Here is a 21,465-nt window from a genome sequence, read left to right as displayed (position 1 = left end):
ATAACACAATGCTTGTGACACAGCTTGTATTACTGTAGTGAATATATCTTGTATATAACACAATGCTTGTGACACAGCTTGTATATACAGCTTGTATTACTGTAGTGAATATATCTTGTATATAACACAATGCTTGTGACACAGCTTGTATATACTGTAGTGAAAATATCTTGTATATAACACAATGTTTGTGACACAGCTTGTATATACTGTAGTGAATATATCTTGTATATAACACAATGTTTGTGACACAGCTTGTATATACTGTAGTGAATATATCTTGTATATAACACAATGTTTGTGACACAGCTTGTATTACTGTAGTGAATATATCTTGTATATAACACAATGCTTGTGACACAGCTTGTATTACTGTAGTGAATATATCTTGTATATAACACAATGTTTGTGACACAGCTTGTATATACTGTAGTGAATATATCTTGTATATAACACAATGCTTGTGACAAAGCTTGTATTACTGTAGTGAATATATCTTGTATATAACACAATGCTTGTGACACAGCTTGTATTACTGTAGTGAATATATCTTGTATATAACACAATGCTTGTGACACAGCTTGTATTACTGTAGTGAATATATCTTGTATATAACACAATGCTTGTGACACAGCTTGTATTACTGTAGTGAATATATCTTGTATATAACACAATGTTTGTGACACAGCTTGTATTACTGTAGTGAATATATCTTGTATATAACACAATGCTTGTGACACAGCTTGTATTACTGTAGTGAATATATCTTGTATATAACACAATGCTTGAGACACAGCTTGTATTACTGTAGTGAATATATCTTGTATATAACACAATGTTTGTGACACAGCTTGTATTACTGTAGTGAATATATCTTGTATATAACACAATGTTTGTGACACAGCTTGTATTACTGTAGTGAATATATCTTGTATATAACACAATGTTTGTGACACAGCTTGTATTACTGTAGTGAATATATCTTGTATATAACACAATGCTTGTGACACAGCTTGTATTACTGTAGTGAATATATCTTGTATATAACACAATGCTTGTGACACAGCTTGTATTACTGTAGTGAATATATCTTGTATATAACAAAATGCTTGTGACACAGCTTGTATTACTGTAGTGAATATATCTTGTATATAACACAATGCTTGTGACACAGCTTGTATTACTGTAGTGAATATATCTTGTATATAACACAATGCTTGTGACACAGCTTGTATTACTGTAGTGAATATATCTTGTATATAACACAATGTTTGTGACACAGCTTGTATTACTGTAGTGAATATATCTTGTATATAACACAATGCTTGTGACACAGCTTGTATTACTGTAGTGAATATATCTTGTATATAACACAATGCTTGTGACACAGCTTGTATTACTGTAGTGAATATATCTTGTATATAACAATGTTTGTGACACAGCTTGTATTACTGTAGTGAATATATCTTGTATATAACACAATGTTTGTGACACAGCTTGTATTACTGTAGTGAATATATCTTGTATATAACACAATGCTTGTGACACAGCTTGTATTACTGTAGTGAATATATCTTGTATATAACACAATGCTTGAGACACAGCTTGTATTACTGTAGTGAATATATCTTGTATATAACACAATGTTTGTGACACAGCTTGTATTACTGTAGTGAATATATCTTGTATATAACACAATGTTTGTGACACAGCTTGTATTACTGTAGTGAATATATCTTGTATATAACACAATGTTTATGACACAGCTTGTATTACTGTAGTGAATATATCTTGTATATAACACAATGCTTGTGACACAGCTTGTATTACTGTAGTGAATATATATTTTATATAACAATGCGTGTGACACAGCTTGTATTACTGTAGTGAATATATCTTGTATATAACAATGCTTGTGACACAGCTTGTATTATTGTAGTGAATATATCTTGTATATAACACAATGCTTGTGACACAGCTTGTATAACTGTAGTGAATATATCTTGTATATAACATAATTAAGGTTGCCACCTCGGCCATGTTTTCCTGGACAGTTATGAGTTACACATGCTGCAGGGAGTGCAGAGGGGAACATGAATTACATGAATAGTAATTCTTGACAGCACTATTCATGTTCTTCCCTGCACACCCTGCAGCATGTGTAACTCATAAGTGTCCAGGAAAGCATGGCTGAGGTGGCAACCCTAAACACAATGCTTGTGACACAGCTTGTATTACTGTAGTGAATATATCTTGTATATAACACAATGCTTGTGACACAGCTTGTATTACTGTAGTGAATATATCTTGTATATAACACAATGCTTGTGACACAGCTTGTATTACTGTAGTGAATATATCTTGTATATAACACAATGCTTGTGACACAGCTTGTATATACAGCTTGTATTACTGTAGTGAATATATCTTGTATATAACACAATGCTTGTGATACAGCTTGTATATACTGTAGTGAATATATCTTGTATATAACACAATGTTTGTGACACAGCTTGTATATACTGTAGTGAATATATCTTGTATATAACACAATGTTTGTGACACAGCTTGTATTACTGTAGTGAATATATCTTGTATATAACACAATGTTTGTGACACAGCTTGTATATACTGTAATGAATATATCTTGTATATAACACAATGTTTGTGACACAGCTTGTATATACTGTAGTGAATATATCTTGTATATAACACAATGCTTGTGACACAGCTTGTATTACTGTAGTGAATATATCTTGTATATAACACAATGCTTGTGACACAGCTTGTATTACTGTAGTGAATATATCTTGTATGTGACACAGCTTGTATTACTGTAGTGAATATATCTTGTATATAACACAATGCTTGTGACACAGCTTGTATTACTGTAGTGAATATATCTTGTATATAACACAATGTTTGTGACACAGCTTGTATTACTGTAGTGAATATATCTTGTATATAACACAATGTTTGTGACACAGCTTGTATTACTGTAGTGAATATATCTTGTATATAACACAATGCTTGTGACACAGCTTGTATTACTGTAGTGAATATATCTTGTATATAACACAATGCTTGTGACACAGCTTGTATTATTGTAGTGAATATATCTTGTATATAACACAATGCTTGTGACACAGCTTGTATTACTGTAGTGAATATATCTTGTATATAACACAATGCTTGTGACACAGCTTGTATTACTGTAGTGAATATATCTTGTATATAACACAATGTTTGTGACACAGCTTGTATTACTGTAGTGAATATATCTTGTATATAACACAATGCTTGTGACACAGCTTGTATTACTGTAGTGAATATATCTTGTATATAACACAATGCTTGTGACACAGCTTGTATTACTGTAGTGAATATATCTTGTATATAACACAATGCTTGTGACACAGCTTGTATTACTGTAGTGAATATATCTTGTATATAACACAATGCTTGTGACACAGCTTGTATTACTGTAGTGAATATATCTTTTATATAACAATGCGTGTGACACAGCTTGTATTACTGTAGTGAATATATTTTGTATATAACAGTGCTTGTGACACAGCTTGTATTACTGTAGTGAATATATTTTGTATATAACAATGCTTGTGACACAGCTTGTATTATTGTAGTGAATATATCTTGTATATAACACAATGCTTGTGACACAGCTTGTATTACTGTAGTGAATATATCTTGTATATAACATAATTAAGGTTGCCACCTCGGCCATGTTTTCCTGGACAGTTATGAGTTACACATGCTGCAGGGTGTGCAGAGGGGAACATGAATTACATGAATAGTAATTCTTGACAGCACTATTCATGTTCTTCCCTGCACACCCTGCAGCATGTGTAACTCATAAGTGTCCAGGAAAGCATGGCTGAGGTGGCAACCCTAAACACAATGCTTGTGACACAGCTTGTATTACTGTGGTGAATATATCTTGTATATAACACAATGCTTGTGACACAGCTTGTATTACTGTAGTGAATATATCTTGTATATAACACAATGCTTGTGACACAGCTTGTATATACTGTAGTGAATATATCTTGTATATAACACAATGCTTGTGACACAGCTTGTATTACTGTAGTGAATATATCTTGTATATAACACAATGCTTGTGACACAGCTTGTATTACTGTAGTGAATATATCTTGTATATAACACAATGCTTGTGACACAGCTTGTATTACTGTAGTGAATATATCTTGTATATAACACAATGCTTGTGACACAGCTTGTATATACTGTAGTGAATATATCTTGTATATAACACAATGTTTGTGACACAGCTTGTATTACTGTAGTGAATATATCTTGTATATAACACAATGTTTGTGACACAGCTTGTATATACTGTAGTGAATATATCTTGTATATAACACAATGTTTGTGACACAGCTTGTATTACTGTAGTGAATATATCTTGTATATAACACAATGTTTGTGACACAGCTTGTATATACTGTAGTGAATATATCTTGTATATAACACAATGCTTGTGACACAGCTTGTATTACTGTAGTGAATATATCTTGTATATAACACAATGCTTGTGACACAGCTTGTATTACTGTAGTGAATATATCTTGTATATAACACAATGCTTGTGACACAGCTTGTATTACTGTAGTGAATATATCTTGTATATAACACAATGCTTGTGACACAGCTTGTATTACTGTAGTGAATATATCTTGTATATAACACAATGCTTGTGACACAGCTTGTATTACTGTAGTGAATATATCTTGTATATAACACAATGCTTGTGACACAGCTTGTATTACTGTAGTGTATATTGTATATAACATAATTAAGGTTGCCACCTCGGCCATGGTTTCCTGGACAGTTATGAGTTACACATGCTGCAGGGTGTGCAGAGGGGAACATGAATTGCACCCGTGCACAGCACATGAATAGTAATTCTTGACAGCACTATTCATGTTCTTCCCTGCACACCCTGCAGCATGTGAAACTCATAAGTGTCCAGGAAAGCATGGCTGAGGTGGCAACCCTAAACACAATGCTTGTGACACAGCTTGTATTACTGTGGTGAATATATCTTGTATATAACACAATGCTTGTGACACAGCTTGTATTACTGTAGTGAATATATCTTGTATATAACACAATGTTTGTGACACAGCTTGTATTACTGTAGTGAATATATCTTGTATATAACACAATGCTTGAGACACAGCTTGTATTACTGTAGTGAATATATCTTGTATATAACACAATGTTTGTGACACAGCTTTTATATACTGTAATGAATATATCTTGTATATAACACAATGTTTGTGACACAGCTTGTATATACTGTAGTGAATATATCTTGTATATAACACAATGTTTGTGACACAGCTTGTATATACTGTAGTGAATATATCTTGTATATAACACAATGTTTGTGACACAGCTTGTATATACTGTAGTGAATATATCTTGTATATAACACAATGTTTGTGACACAGCTTGTATTACTGTAGTGAATATATCTTGTATATAACACAATGCTTGTGACACAGCTTGTATTACTGTAGTGAATATATCTTGTATATAACACAATGCTTGAGACACAGCTTGTATTACTGTAGTGAATATATCTTGTATATAACACAATGTTTGTGACAGCTTGTATATAACACAATGTTTGTGACACAGCTTGTATTACTGTAGTGAATATATCTTGTATATAACACAATGTTTGTGACACAGCTTGTATTACTGTAGTGAATATATCTTGTATATAACACAATGCTTGTGACACAGCTTGTATTACTGTAGTGAATATATCTTGTATATAACACAATGCTTGTGACACAGCTTGTATTACTGTAGTGAATATATCTTGTATATAACATAATTAAGGTTGCCACCTCGGCCATGGTTTCCTGGACAGTTATGAGTTACACATGCTGCAGGGTGTGCAGAGGGGAACATGAATTGCACCCCTGCACAGCACATGAATAGTAATTTTTGACAGCACTATTCATGTTCTTCCCTGCACACCCTGCAGCATGTAAAACTCATAAGTGTCCAGGAAAGCATGGCTGAGGTGGCAACCCTAAACACAATGCTTGTGACACAGCTTGTACTACTGTGGTGAATATATCTTGTATATAACACAATGCTTGTGACACAGCTTGTATTACTGTGGTGAATATATCTTGTATATAACACAATGCTTGCATTACTGTGGTGAATATATCTTGTATATAACACAATGCTTGCATTACTGTGGTGAATATATCTTGTATATAACACAATGCTTGTGACACAGCTTGTATTACTGTAGTGAATATATCTTGTATATAACACAATGCTTGTGACACAGCTTGTATTACTGTAGTGAATATATCTTGTATATAACACAATGCTTGTGACACAGCTTGTATTACTGTAGTGAATATATCTTGTATATAACACAATGCTTGTGACACAGCTTGTATTACTGTAGTGAATATATCTTGTATATAACACAATGCTTGTGACACAGCTTGTATTACTGTAGTGAATATATCTTGTATATAACACAATGCTTGTGACACAGCTTGTATATACTGTAGTGAATATATCTTGTATATAACACAATGCTTGTGACACAGCTTGTATATACTGTAGTGAATATATCTTGTATATAACACAATGTTTGTGACACAGCTTGTATATACTGTAGTGAATATATCTTGTATATAACACAATGTTTGTGACACAGCTTGTATTACTGTAGTGAATATATCTTGTATATAACACAATGTTTGTGACACAGCTTGTATATACTGTAGTGAATATATCTTGTATATAACACAATGTTTGTGACACAGCTTGTATTACTGTAGTGAATATATCTTGTATATAACACAATGTTTGTGACACAGCTTGTATATACTGTAGTGAATATATCTTGTATATAACACAATGCTTGTGACACAGCTTGTATTACTGTAGTGAATATATCTTGTATATAACACAATGCTTGTGACACAGCTTGTATTACTGTAGTGAATATATCTTGTATATAACACAATGCTTGTGACACCGCTTGTATTACTGTAGTGAATATATCTTGTATATAACACAATGCTTGTGACACAGCTTGTATTACTGTAGTGAATATATCTTGTATATAACACAATGTTTGTGACAGCTTGTATTACTGTAGTGAATATATCTTGTATATAACACAATGTTTGTGACACAGCTTGTATTACTGTAGTGAATATATATTGTATATAACACAATGTTTGTGACACAGCTTGTATTACTGTAGTGAATATATCTTGTATATAACACAATGCTTGTGACACAGCTTGTATTACTGTAGTGAATATATCTTGTATATAACACAATGCTTGAGACAGAGCTTGTATTACTGTAGTGAATATATCTTGTATATAACACAATGTTTGTGACACAGCTTGTATTACTGTAGTGAATATATCTTGTATATAACACAATGTTTGTGACACAGCTTGTATATACTGTAGTGAATATATCTTGTATATAACACAATGCTTGTGACACAGCTTGTATTACTGTAGTGAATATATCTTGTATATAACACAATGCTTGAGACACAGCTTGTATTACTGTAGTGAATATATCTTGTATATAACAATGTTTGTGACACAGCTTGTATTACTGTAGTGAATATATCTTGTATATAACAATGCTTGTGACACAGCTTGTATTACTGTAGTGAATATATCATGTATATAACACAATGCTTGTGACACAGCTTGTATTACTGTAGTGAATATTTCTTGTATATAACACAATGTTTGTGACACAGCTTGTATTACTGTAGTGAATATATCTTGTATATAACACAATGTTTGTGACACAGCTTGTGTTATTGTAGTGAATATATCTTGTATATAACACAATGCTTGTGACACAGCTTGTATTACTGTAGTGAATATATCTTGTATATAACACAATGCTTGAGACACAGCTTGTATTACTGTAGTGAATATATCTTGTATATAACACAATGCTTGTGACACAGCTTGTATTACTGTAGTGAATATATCTTGTATATAACACAATGCTTGTGACACAGCTTGTATTACTGTAGTGAATATATCTTGTATATAACACAATGCTTGTGACACAGCTTGTATTACTGTAGTGTATATTGTATATAACATAATTAGGGTTGCCACCTCGGCCATGGTTTCCTGGACAGTTATGAGTTACACATGCTGCAGGGTGTGCAGAGGGGAACATGAATTGCACCCGTGCACAGCACATGAATAGTAATTCTTGACAGCACTATTCATGTTCTTCCCTGCACACCCTGCAGCATGTGAAACTCATAAGTGTCCAGGAAAGCATGGCTGAGGTGGCAACCCTAAACACAATGCTTGTGACACAGCTTGTATTACTGTGGTGAATATATCTTGTATATAACACAATGCTTGTGACACAGCTTGTATTACTGTAGTGAATATATCTTGTATATAACACAATGTTTGTGACACAGCTTGTATATACTGTAGTGAATATATCTTGTATATAACACAATGTTTGTGACACAGCTTGTATATACTGTAGTGAATATATCTTGTATATAACACAATGCTTGAGACACAGCTTGTATTACTGTAGTGAATATATCTTGTATATAACACAATGTTTGTGACACAGCTTTTATATACTGTAATGAATATATCTTGTATATAACACAATGTTTGTGACACAGCTTGTATATACTGTAGTGAATATATCTTGTATATAACACAATGTTTGTGACACAGCTTGTATATACTGTAGTGAATATATCTTGTATAAAACACAATGTTTGTGACACAGCTTGTATATACTGTAGTGAATATATCTTGTATATAACACAATGTTTGTGACAGCTTGTATTACTGTAGTGAATATATCTTGTATATAATACAATGCTTGTGACACAGCTTGTATTACTGTAGTGAATATATCTTGTATATAACACAATGCTTGAGACACAGCTTGTATTACTGTAGTGAATATATCTTGTATATAACACAATGCTTGTGACACAGCTTGTATTACTGTAGTGAATATATCTTGTATATAACACAATGCTTGAGACAGAGCTTGTATTACTGTAGTGAATATATCTTGTATATAACACAATGTTTGTGACACAGCTTGTATTACTGTAGTGAATATATCTTGTATATAACACAATGTTTGTGACACAGCTTGTATATACTGTAGTGAATATATCTTGTATATAACACAATGCTTGTGACACAGCTTGTATTACTGTAGTGAATATATCTTGTATATAACACAATGCTTGAGACACAGCTTGTATTACTGTAGTGAATATATCTTGTATATAACACAATGTTTGTGACACAGCTTGTATTACTGTAGTGAATATATCTTGTATATAACAATGCTTGTGACACAGCTTGTATTACTGTAGTGAATATATCATGTATATAACACAATGCTTGTGACACAGCTTGTATTACTGTAGTGAATATATCTTGTATATAACACAATGTTTGTGACACAGCTTGTATTACTGTAGTGAATATATCTTGTATATAACACAATGTTTGTGACACAGCTTGTGTTATTGTAGTGAATATATCTTGTATATAACACAATGCTTGTGACACAGCTTGTATTACTGTAGTGAATATATCTTGTATATAACACAATGCTTGAGACACAGCTTGTATTACTGTAGTGAATATATCTTGTATATAACACAATGCTTGTGACACAGCTTGTATTACTGTAGTGTATATTGTATATAACATAATTAGGGTTGCCACCTCGGCCATGGTTTCCTGGACAGTTATGAGTTACACATGCTGCAGGGTGTGCAGAGGGGAACATGAATTGCACCCGTGCACAGCACATGAATAGTAATTCTTGACAGCACTATTCATGTTCTTCCCTGCACACCCTGCAGCATGTAAAACTCATAAGTGTCCAGGAAAGCATGGCTGAGGTGGCAACCCTAAACACAATGCTTGTGACACAGCTTGTATTACTGTGGTGAATATATCTTGTATATAACACAATGCTTGTGACACAGCTTGTATTACTGTAGTGAATATATCTTGTATATAACACAATGTTTGTGACACAGCTTGTATATACTGTAGTGAATATATCTTGTATATAACACAATGTTTGTGACACAGCTTGTATATACTGTAGTGAATATATCTTGTATATAACACAATGCTTGAAACACAGCTTGTATTACTGTAGTGAATATATCTTGTATATAACACAATGTTTGTGACACAGCTTGTATATACTGTAGTGAATATATCTTGTATATAACACAATGTTTGTGACACAGCTTGTATATACTGTAGTGAATATATCTTGTATATAACACAATGTTTGTGACACAGCTTGTATATACTGTAGTGAATATATCTTGTATATAACACAATGTTTGTGACACAGCTTGCATATACTGTAGTGAATATATCTTGTATATAACACAATGTTTGTGACACAGCTTGTATTACTGTAGTGAATATATCTTGTATATAACACAATGCTTGTGACACAGCTTGTATTACTGTAGTGAATATATCTTGTATATAACACAATGCTTGAGACACAGCTTGTATTACTGTAGTGAATATATCTTGTATATAACACAATGCTTGTGACACAGCTTGTATTACTGTAGTGAATATATCTTGTATATAACACAATGTTTGTGACACAGCTTGTATTACTGTAGTGAATATATCTTGTATATAACACAATGCTTGTGACACAGCTTGTATTACTGTAGTGAATATATCTTGTATATAACACAATGCTTGAGACAGAGCTTGTATATACTGTAGTGAATATATCTTGTATATAACACAATGCTTGTGACACAGCTTGTATTACTGTAGTGTATATTGTATATAACATAATTAGGGTTGCCACCTCGGCCATGGTTTCCTGGACAGTTATGAGTTACACATGCTGCAGGGTGTGCAGAGGGGAACATGAATTGCACCCGTGCACAGCACATGAATAGTAATTCTTGACAGCACTATTCATGTTCTTCCCTGCACACCCTGCAGCATGTGTAACTCATAAGTGTCAAGGAAAGCATGGCTGAGGTGGCAACCCTAAACACAATGCTTGTGACACAGCTTGTATTACTGTGGTGAATATATCTTGTATATAACACAATGCTTGTGACACAGCTTGTATTACTGTAGTGAATATATCTTGTATATAACACAATGTTTGTGACACAGCTTGTATATACTGTAGTGAATATATCTTGTATATAACACAATGCTTGAGACACAGCTTGTATTACTGTAGTGAATATATCTTGTATAGAACACAATGTTTGTGACACAGCTTGTATTACTGTAGTGAATATATCTTGTATATAACACAATGCTTGTGACACAGCTTGTATTACTGTAGTGAATATATCTTGTATATAACACAATGTTTGTGACACAGCTTGTATATACTGTAGTGAATATATCTTGTATATAACACAATGCTTGTGACACAGCTTGTATTACTGTAGTGAATATATCTTGTATATAACAATGCTTGTGACACAGCTTGTATTACTGTAGTGAATATATCATGTATATAACACAATGCTTGTGACACAGCTTGTATTACTGTAGTGAATATATCTTGTATATAACACAATGTTTGTGACACAGCTTGTATTACTGTAGTGAATATATCTTGTATATAACACAATGTTTGTGACACAGCTTGTGTTATTGTAGTGAATATATCTTGTATATAACACAATGCTTGTGACACAGCTTGTATTACTGTAGTGAATATATCTTGTATATAACACAATGCTTGAGACACAGCTTGTATTACTGTAGTGAATATATCTTGTATATAACACAATGCTTGTGACACAGCTTGTATTACTGTAGTGAATATATCTTGTATATAACACAATGCTTGGGACACAGCTTGTATTACTGTAGTGAATATATCTTGTATATAACACAATGCTTGTGACACAGCTTGTATTACTGTAGTGTATATTGTATATAACATAATTAGGGTTGCCACCTCGGCCATGGTTTCCTGGACAGTTATGAGTTACACATGCTGCAGGGTGTGCAGAGGGGAACATGAATTGCACCCGTGCACAGCACATGAATAGTAATTCTTGACAGCACTATTCATGTTCTTCCCTGCACACCCTGCAGCATGTAAAACTCATAAGTGTCCAGGAAAGCATGGCTGAGGTGGCAACCCTAAACACAATGCTTGTGACACAGCTTGTATTACTGTGGTGAATATATCTTGTATATAACACAATGCTTGTGACACAGCTTGTATTACTGTAGTGAATATATCTTGTATATAACACAATGTTTGTGACACAGCTTGTATATACTGTAGTGAATATATCTTGTATATAACACAATGCTTGAGACACAGCTTGTATTACTGTAGTGAATATATCTTGTATATAACACAATGTTTGTGACACAGCTTTTATATACTGTAGTGAATATATCTTGTATATAACACAATGTTTGTGACACAGCTTGTATATACTGTAGTGAATATATCTTGTATATAACACAATGTTTGTGACACAGCTTGTATATACTGTAGTGAATATATCTTGTATATAACACAATGTTTGTGACACAGCTTGTATATACTGTAGTGAATATATCTTGTATATAACACAATGTTTGTGACACAGCTTGTATATACTGTAGTGAATATATCTTGTATATAACACAATGTTTGTGACACAGCTTGTATTACTGTAGTGAATATATCTTGTATATAACACAATGCTTGTGACACAGCTTGTATTACTGTAGTGAATATATCTTGTATATAAAACAATGCTTGTGACACAGCTTGTATTACTGTAGTGAATATATCTTGTATATAACACAATGTTTGTGACACAGCTTGTATATACTGTAGTGAATATATCTTGTATATAACACGTTTGTGACACAGCTTGTATTACTGTAGTGAATATATCTTGTATATAACACAATGCTTGTGACACAGCTTGTATTACTGTAGTGAATATATCTTGTATATAACACAATGTTTGTGACACAGCTTGTATTACTGTAGTGAATATATCTTGTATATAACACAATGCTTGAGACACAGCTTGTATTACTGTAGTGAATATATCTTGTATATAACACAATGCTTGTGACACAGCTTGTATTACTGTAGTGAATATATCTTGTATATAACACAATGTTTGTGACACAGCTTGTATATACTGTAGTGAATATATCTTGTATATAACACAATGTTTGTGACACAGCTTGTATTACTGTAGTGAATATATCTTGTATATAACACAATGCTTGTGACACAGCTTGTATTACTGTAGTGAATATATCTTGTATATAACACAATGTTTGTGACACAGCTTGTATTACTGTAGTGAATATATCTTGTATATAACAATGCTTGTGACACAGCTTGTATTACTGTAGTGAATATATCTTGTATATAACACAATGTTTGTGACACAGCTTGTATTACTGTAGTGAATATATCTTGTATATAACACAATGCTTGTGACACAGCTTGTATTACTGTAGTGAATATATCTTGTATATAACACAATGTTTGTGACACAGCTTGTATTACTGTAGTGAATATATCTTGTATATAACACAATGTTTGTGACACAGCTTGTATTACTGTAGTGAATATATCTTGTATATAACACAATGCTTGTGACACAGCTTGTATTACTGTAGTGAATATATCTTGTATATAACACAATGCTTGTGACACAGCTTGTATTATTGTAGTGAATATATCTTGTATATAACACAATGCTTGTGACACAGCTTGTATTACTGTAGTGAATATATCTTGTATATAACACAATGCTTGTGACACAGCTTGTATTACTGTAGTGAATATATCTTGTATATAACACAATGTTTGTGACACAGCTTGTATTACTGTAGTGAATATATCTTGTATATAACACAATGCTTGTGACACAGCTTGTATTACTGTAGTGAATATATCTTGTATATAACACAATGCTTGTGACACAGCTTGTATTACTGTAGTGAATATATCTTGTATATAACACAATGCTTGTGACACAGCTTGTATTACTGTAGTGAATATATCTTTTATATAACAATGCGTGTGACACAGCTTGTATTACTGTAGTGAATATATTTTGTATATAACAGTGCTTGTGACACAGCTTGTATTACTGTAGTGAATATATTTTGTATATAACAATGCTTGTGACACAGCTTGTATTATTGTAGTGAATATATCTTGTATATAACACAATGCTTGTGACACAGCTTGTATTACTGTAGTGAATATATCTTGTATATAACATAATTAAGGTTGCCACCTCGGCCATGTTTTCCTGGACAGTTATGAGTTACACATGCTGCAGGGTGTGCAGAGGGGAACATGAATTACATGAATAGTAATTCTTGACAGCACTATTCATGTTCTTCCCTGCACACCCTGCAGCATGTGTAACTCATAAGTGTCCAGGAAAGCATGGCTGAGGTGGCAACCCTAAACACAATGCTTGTGACACAGCTTGTATTACTGTAGTGAATATATCTTGTATATAACACAATGCTTGTGACACAGCTTGTATATACTGTAGTGAATATATCTTGTATATAACACAATGTTTGTGACACAGCTTGTATTACTGTAGTGAATATATCTTGTATATAACACAATGTTTGTGACACAGCTTGTATTACTGTAGTGAATATATCTTGTATATAACACAATGTTTGTGACACAGCTTGTATATACTGTAGTGAATATATCTTGTATATAACACAATGCTTGTGACACAGCTTGTATTACTGTAGTGAATATATCTTGTATATAACACAATGCTTGTGACACAGCTTGTATTACTGTAGTGAATATATCTTTTATATAACACAATGCTTGTGACACAGCTTGTATTACTGTAGTGAATATATCTTGTATATAACACAATGCTTGTGACACAGCTTGTATATACTGTAGTGAATATATCTTGTATATAACACAATGCTTGTGACACAGCTTGTATTACTGTAGTGAATATATCTTGTATATAACACAATGCTTGTGACACAGCTTGTATTACTGTAGTGAATATATCTTTTATATAACACAATGCTTGTGACACAGCTTGTATTACTGTAGTGAATATATCTTGTATATAACACAATGCTTGTGACACAGCTTGTATTACTGTAGTGTATATTGTATATAACATAATTAGGGTTGCCACCTCGGCCATGGTTTCCTGGACAGTTATGAGTTACACATGCTGCAGGGTGTGCAGAGGGGAACATGAATTGCACCCGTGCACAGCACATGAATAGTAATTCTTGACAGCACTATTCATGTTCTTCCCTGCACACCCTGCAGCATGTGAAACTCATAAGTGTCCAGGAAAGCATGGCTGAGGTGGCAACCCTAAACACAATGCTTGTGACACAGCTTGTATTACTGTGGTGAATATATCTTGTATATAACACAATGCTTGTGACACAGCTTGTATTACTGTAGTGAATATATCTTGTATATAACACAATGTTTGTGACACAGCTTGTATATACTGTAGTGAATATATCTTGTATATAACACAATGTTTGTGACACAGCTTGTATATACTGTAGTGAATATATCTTGTATATAACACAATGCTTGAGACACAGCTTGTATTACTGTAGTGAATATATCTTGTATATAACACAATGTTTGTGACACAGCTTTTATATACTGTAATGAATATATCTTGTATATAACACAATGTTTGTGACACAGCTTGTATATACTGTAGTGAATATATCTTGTATATAACACAATGTTTGTGACACAGCTTGTATATACTGTAGTGAATATATCTTGTATATAACACAATGTTTGTGACACAGCTTGTATATACTGTAGTGAATATATCTTGTATATAACACAATGTTTGTGACACAGCTTGTATTACTGTAGTGAATATATCTTGTATATAACACAATGCTTGTGACACAGCTTGTATTACTGTAGTGAATATATCTTGTATATAACACAATGCTTGAGACACAGCTTGTATTACTGTAGTGAATATATCTTGTATATAACACAATGTTTGTGACAGCTTGTATATAACACAATGTTTGTGACACAGCTTGTATTACTGTAGTGAATATATCTTGTATATAACACAATGTTTGTGACACAGCTTGTATTACTGTAGTGAATATATCTTGTATATAACACAATGCTTGTGACACAGCTTGTATTACTGTAGTGAATATATTTTGTATATAACACAATGCTTGTGACACAGCTTGTATTACTGTAGTGTATATTGTATATAACATAATTAGGGTTGCCACCTCGGCCATGGTTTCCTGGACAGTTATGAGTTACACATGCTGCAGGGTGTGCAGAGGGGAACATGAATTGCACCCGTGCACAGCACATGAATAGTAATTCTTGACAGCACTATTCATGTTCTTCCCTGCACACCCTGCAGCATGTAAAACTCATAAGTGTCCAGGAAAGCATGGCTGAGGTGGCAACCCTAAACACAATGCTTGTGACACAGCTTGTATTACTGTGGTGAATATATCTTGTATATAACACAATGCTTGTGACACAGCTTGTATTACTGTAGTGAATATATCTTGTATATAACACAATGTTTGTGACACAGCTTGTATATACTGTAGTGAATATATCTTGTATATAACACAATGCTTGAGACACAGCTTGTATTACTGTAGTGAATATATCTTGTATATAACACAATGTTTGTGACACAGCTTTTATATACTGTAGTGAATATATCTTGTATATAACACAATGTTTGTGACACAGCTTTTATATACTGTAGTGAATATATCTTGTATATAACACAATGTTTGTGACACAGCTTTTATATACTGTAGTGAATATATCTTGTATATAACACAATGTTTGTGACACAGCTTTTATATACTGTAGTGAATATATCTTGTATATAACACAATGTTTGTGACACAGCTTTTATATACTGTAGTGAATATATCTTGTATATAACACAATGTTTGTGACACAGCTTGTATATACTGTAGTGAATATATCTTGTATATAACACAATGTTTGTGACACAGCTTGTATATACTGTAGTGAATATATCTTGTATATAACACAATGTTTGTGACACAGCTTGTATTACTGTAGTGAATATATCTTGTATATAACACAATGTTTGTGACACAGCTTGTATATACTGTAGTGAATATATCTTGTATATAACACAATGTTTGTGACACAGCTTGTATATACTGTAGTGAATATATCTTGTATATAACACAATGTTTGTGACACAGCTTGTATTACTGTAGTGAATATATCTTGTATATAACACAATGCTTGTGACACAGCTTGTATTACTGTAGTGAATATATCTTGTATATAACAATGCTTGTGACACAGCTTGTATTACTGTAGTGAATATATCTTGTATATAACACAATGTTTGTGACACAGCTTGTATTACTGTAGTGAATATATCTTGTATATAACACAATGCTTGTGACACAGCTTGTATATACTGTAGTGAATATATCTTGTATTTAACACAATGCTTGAGACACAGCTTGTATTACTGTAGTGAATATATCTTGTATATAACAATGCTTGTGACACAGCTTGTATTACTGTAGTGAATATATCTTGTATATAACACAATGTTTGTGACACAGCTTGTATTACTGTAGTGAATATATCTTGTATATAACACAATGTTTGTGACACAGCTTGTATTACTGTAGTGAATATATCTTGTATATAACACAATGCTTGTGACACAGCTTGTATTACTGTAGTGAATATATCTTGTATATAACACAATGTTTGTGACACAGCTTGTATTACTGTAGTGAATATATCTTGTATATAACACAATGCTTGAGACACAGCTTGTATTACTGTAGTGAATATATCTTGTATATAACACAATGCTTGTGACACAGCTTGTATTACTGTAGTGAATATATCTTGTATATAACACAATGTTTGTGACACAGCTTGTATATACTGTAGTGAATATATCTTGTATATAACACAATGTTTGTGACACAGCTTGTATTACTGTAGTGAATATATCTTGTATATAACACAATGCTTGTGACACAGCTTGTATTACTGTAGTGAATATATCTTGTATATAACACAATGTTTGTGACACAGCTTGTATTACTGTAGTGAATATATCTTGTATATAACAATGCTTGTGACACAGCTTGTATTACTGTAGTGAATATATCTTGTATATAACACAATGTTTGTGACACAGCTTGTATTACTGTAGTGAATATATCTTGTATATAACAATGCTTGTGACACAGCTTGTATTACTGTAGTGAATATATCTTGTATATAACACAATGTTTGTGACACAGCTTGTATTACTGTAGTGAATATATCTTGTATATAACAATGCTTGTGACACAGCTTGTATTATTGTAGTGAATATATCTTGTATATAACACAATGTTTGTGACACAGCTTGTATTACTGTAGTGAATATATCTTGTATATAACAATGCTTGTGACACAGCTTGTATTACTGTAGTGAATATATCTTGTATATAACACAATGTTTGTGACACAGCTTGTATTACTGTAGTGAATATATCTTGTATATAACACAATGTTTGTGACACAGCTTGTATATACTGTAGTGAATATATCTTGTATATAACACAATGCTTGTGACACAGCTTGTATTACTGTAGTGAATATATCTTGTATATAACACAATGTTTGTGACACAGCTTGTATTACTGTAGTGAATATATCTTGTATATAACAATGCTTGTGACACAGCTTGTATTACGGTAGTGAATATATATTGTATATAACAATGCTTGTGACACAGCTTGTATTACGGTAGTGAATATATCTTGTATATAACAATGCTTGTGACACAGCTTGTATTACGGTAGTGAATATATATTGTATATAACAATGATTGTAACACAGCTTGTATTTACGGTACTGAATATATCTTGCATATAACAATGCTTGTGACACAGCTTGTAATAACGTTTGCCGTTAATAAAGTAATGCTTCTCAGTGGCCTGAACTCAGTTTTAGGCCTTAATGGGAAAGCGAATCCTAGAAGGCCCGTGACCTCCCCAATCTCCCGGCCCTGCATCACCTGCTCCGGACGTCCAGACGGCCTCTTGCACCCGCGCTTATAATCCTCCGCCGAACTCATATTGCTCCGGTAGCGTCTGTCCCCTTGCCCCGTAAACTACGGAATCCACTGGGGTCACGTACTAGTGAGGTTACAACAGAGAATGCCGGGAAGTGTAGTTCTGCAGCTGCGCTAATCTTAAGACGTCGCCCTTTTTAGTTTGGTGATTATAAACTACAAGTTCCGTTATGACCCTCGGCGATATTATTTCGGCAAAGTTTAAAAAGGTCTGTGCTAAGTGTTGTAAAGACATAAACTATTAACCACAATATTTTATTACAATTATGTTTGTGTTACTGTATAACGTGAGGACTTGGTACTATTATACAGTATTTTCTACTTTGTTACTACAGTTTTATATATATTTGTGTAGTAAAATTGCTGCTCTATCCGGACCGAATAATAAAAGAAAAAAATAGGGGTTTAGTGTCCCTTTAACTTTTACTCCCTGCATATAATTTCAATTTAAAGAGAATAACACGCCATATGTGTCATACATTATCAGCCTTTTAAAGGGACAGTCTACTCCAGAATTGTTATTGTTTAAAAGATAGATAATCCCTTTATTACCCATTCCCCAGTTTTGCATAACCAGCACAGTTATATTAATATACTTTTTACCTCTTTGATTACCTTGTATCCAAACCTCTGCAAACTCCCCCCTTATTTTAGTTCTTTTGACAGACATGCATTTTAGCCAATTACTGCAGACTCTTAAAAAACTCCACCGGAGTGAGCACAATGTTATCTATATGACACACTGTACTAACAGTGTCTAACTGTCAAAATGCACTGAGATAAGAGGCAGTTAAACGGCTTAGAAATTAGCATATGAGCCTACCTAGGTTTAGCTTTCCACAAAAAATACCACAAGAACAAAGCAAATTTGATGATAAAAGTAAAATGGTTAGTTGTTTAAAATTGCATTTCCTATCTAAATCATGAAAGTTTAATTTTGACTAAACTGTCCCTTTAAAGCAGACTATTTTTCAATACCTGGATGTTAATATTACTGCAGTACATATTAACATATTGGAGCACTCCACTAATATAGAACCAACCAATATATTCCTTATACTCTAGCGTCTCAATAAAACAATGAATAATCCTAATCTGTGTTCAGTCCCTTAGGCCCCAAAGTTTCCAACTTGTGTATCCACAGGGCCTCACGTTTTAACAGATCAATGTCCCTGTTACCCCCTCTTCTTAAAGGGAGGACTCAATCAATAACTACAGTTCTTAGCATTGCCACAGTGTGGCTATTTTTCAAAAAATGAACCCCATTTTTTTCATAATTGAGGGGAAACGATCCTTTATGGGTTTTAATAAAGAAAATGGGCCTAATAGCAGCCCCCATCCCAAAATATTGGGGTTTGTGATGAGAGTGGGAAGTGATGTCACCGGATGGGGACGTGGCTTGGGTCCGTACTTGTCTATGTCGCAGTTACCATGTTAGATGTGTTGTACAAGCTGTATACTTCAATGCTTTGCTATAAAATAGCGTTGTACCTTCTATGCTGTGTCCTGCATCTCATGACATGGTGTCAGAAGTACTTGCCTGACGATGTTGAAGTTTACCCCACCTGAGCCTTTTAAGTTCTCTTAGCCTGCAGCTTGGCCCACATGGCGTCAGCTGTTTCAACGCTTCAGGATTGCTTCCAAGCTGGACAAGGAGAGTGGTGAAGTACAAGTCAATTCTCTTTTATACTCTATGGGGAAAGATGTGGTGCCAGTGTTCAATGCCTTTACTTTTCAAGAAGGGGAAGAATTTGACTTTGAAATAGTTATGAACAAACTCAGTGCCCACTTTGTGCCCAAAAGAAATGTGATTCATGAGAGGGCTTGTTTTCACAAACGCACTCAGCGTGTGGGAGAATCTGTGGAGTCATTTGTACGCAGCCTGTATGAACTAGCTGAAGTCTGTGAGTTTGGTGTTGCTAAAGAGGAGCAAATCAGAGACAGAATAGTCATAGGAATTGCAGATGCTGAAGTCTCACTGAAGCTACAGTTGGAGGCTGATTTAGCATTGGATAGAGCTATTAGCATGGCCCACCAGAGTGAACTGGTGAAAAAGCAAAGTGCTGATCTGAAGTCTGAGAGTATTGTGGATGAAGTGCAGCAGTTCAGGAGAGCTACTAGTGAAAGGCACAGTGTGAGCGGTAGACCAAGGGCAACAAATAGGCCCAGAAGCGGATGGGCGCAGCATGCTTGCCGCATACGGTGTAACTGTACCC

The 21,465-nt window shown here is 33.5% G+C and overlaps 1 protein-coding gene across 1 annotated transcript in view; it reads right to left on the bottom strand.

Moving 5' to 3' along the window:
- Positions 1–19,334, bottom strand: part of C7H11orf58 (chromosome 7 C11orf58 homolog) — a 62,079-nt gene extending 42,745 nt beyond the window's left edge. Inside the window, exon 1 of the mRNA XM_053720628.1 lies at positions 19,193–19,334. Within this exon, the coding sequence (XP_053576603.1) occupies positions 19,193–19,252 (60 nt within the window). The 5' untranslated portion in view covers positions 19,253–19,334. The remainder of the gene's footprint in view (positions 1–19,192) is intronic.
- Between the last annotated feature and the right edge of the window lie 2,131 nt (positions 19,335–21,465).

The sequence above is a fragment of the Bombina bombina genome, chromosome 7, assembly GCF_027579735.1.
Source record: "Bombina bombina isolate aBomBom1 chromosome 7, aBomBom1.pri, whole genome shotgun sequence".
In the NCBI taxonomy this organism is placed as follows: domain Eukaryota; kingdom Metazoa; phylum Chordata; class Amphibia; order Anura; family Bombinatoridae; genus Bombina; species Bombina bombina.
The sequence above is the reverse complement of the archived record's forward strand: the minus strand, read 5'-3'. Positions and strand labels throughout refer to the sequence as shown.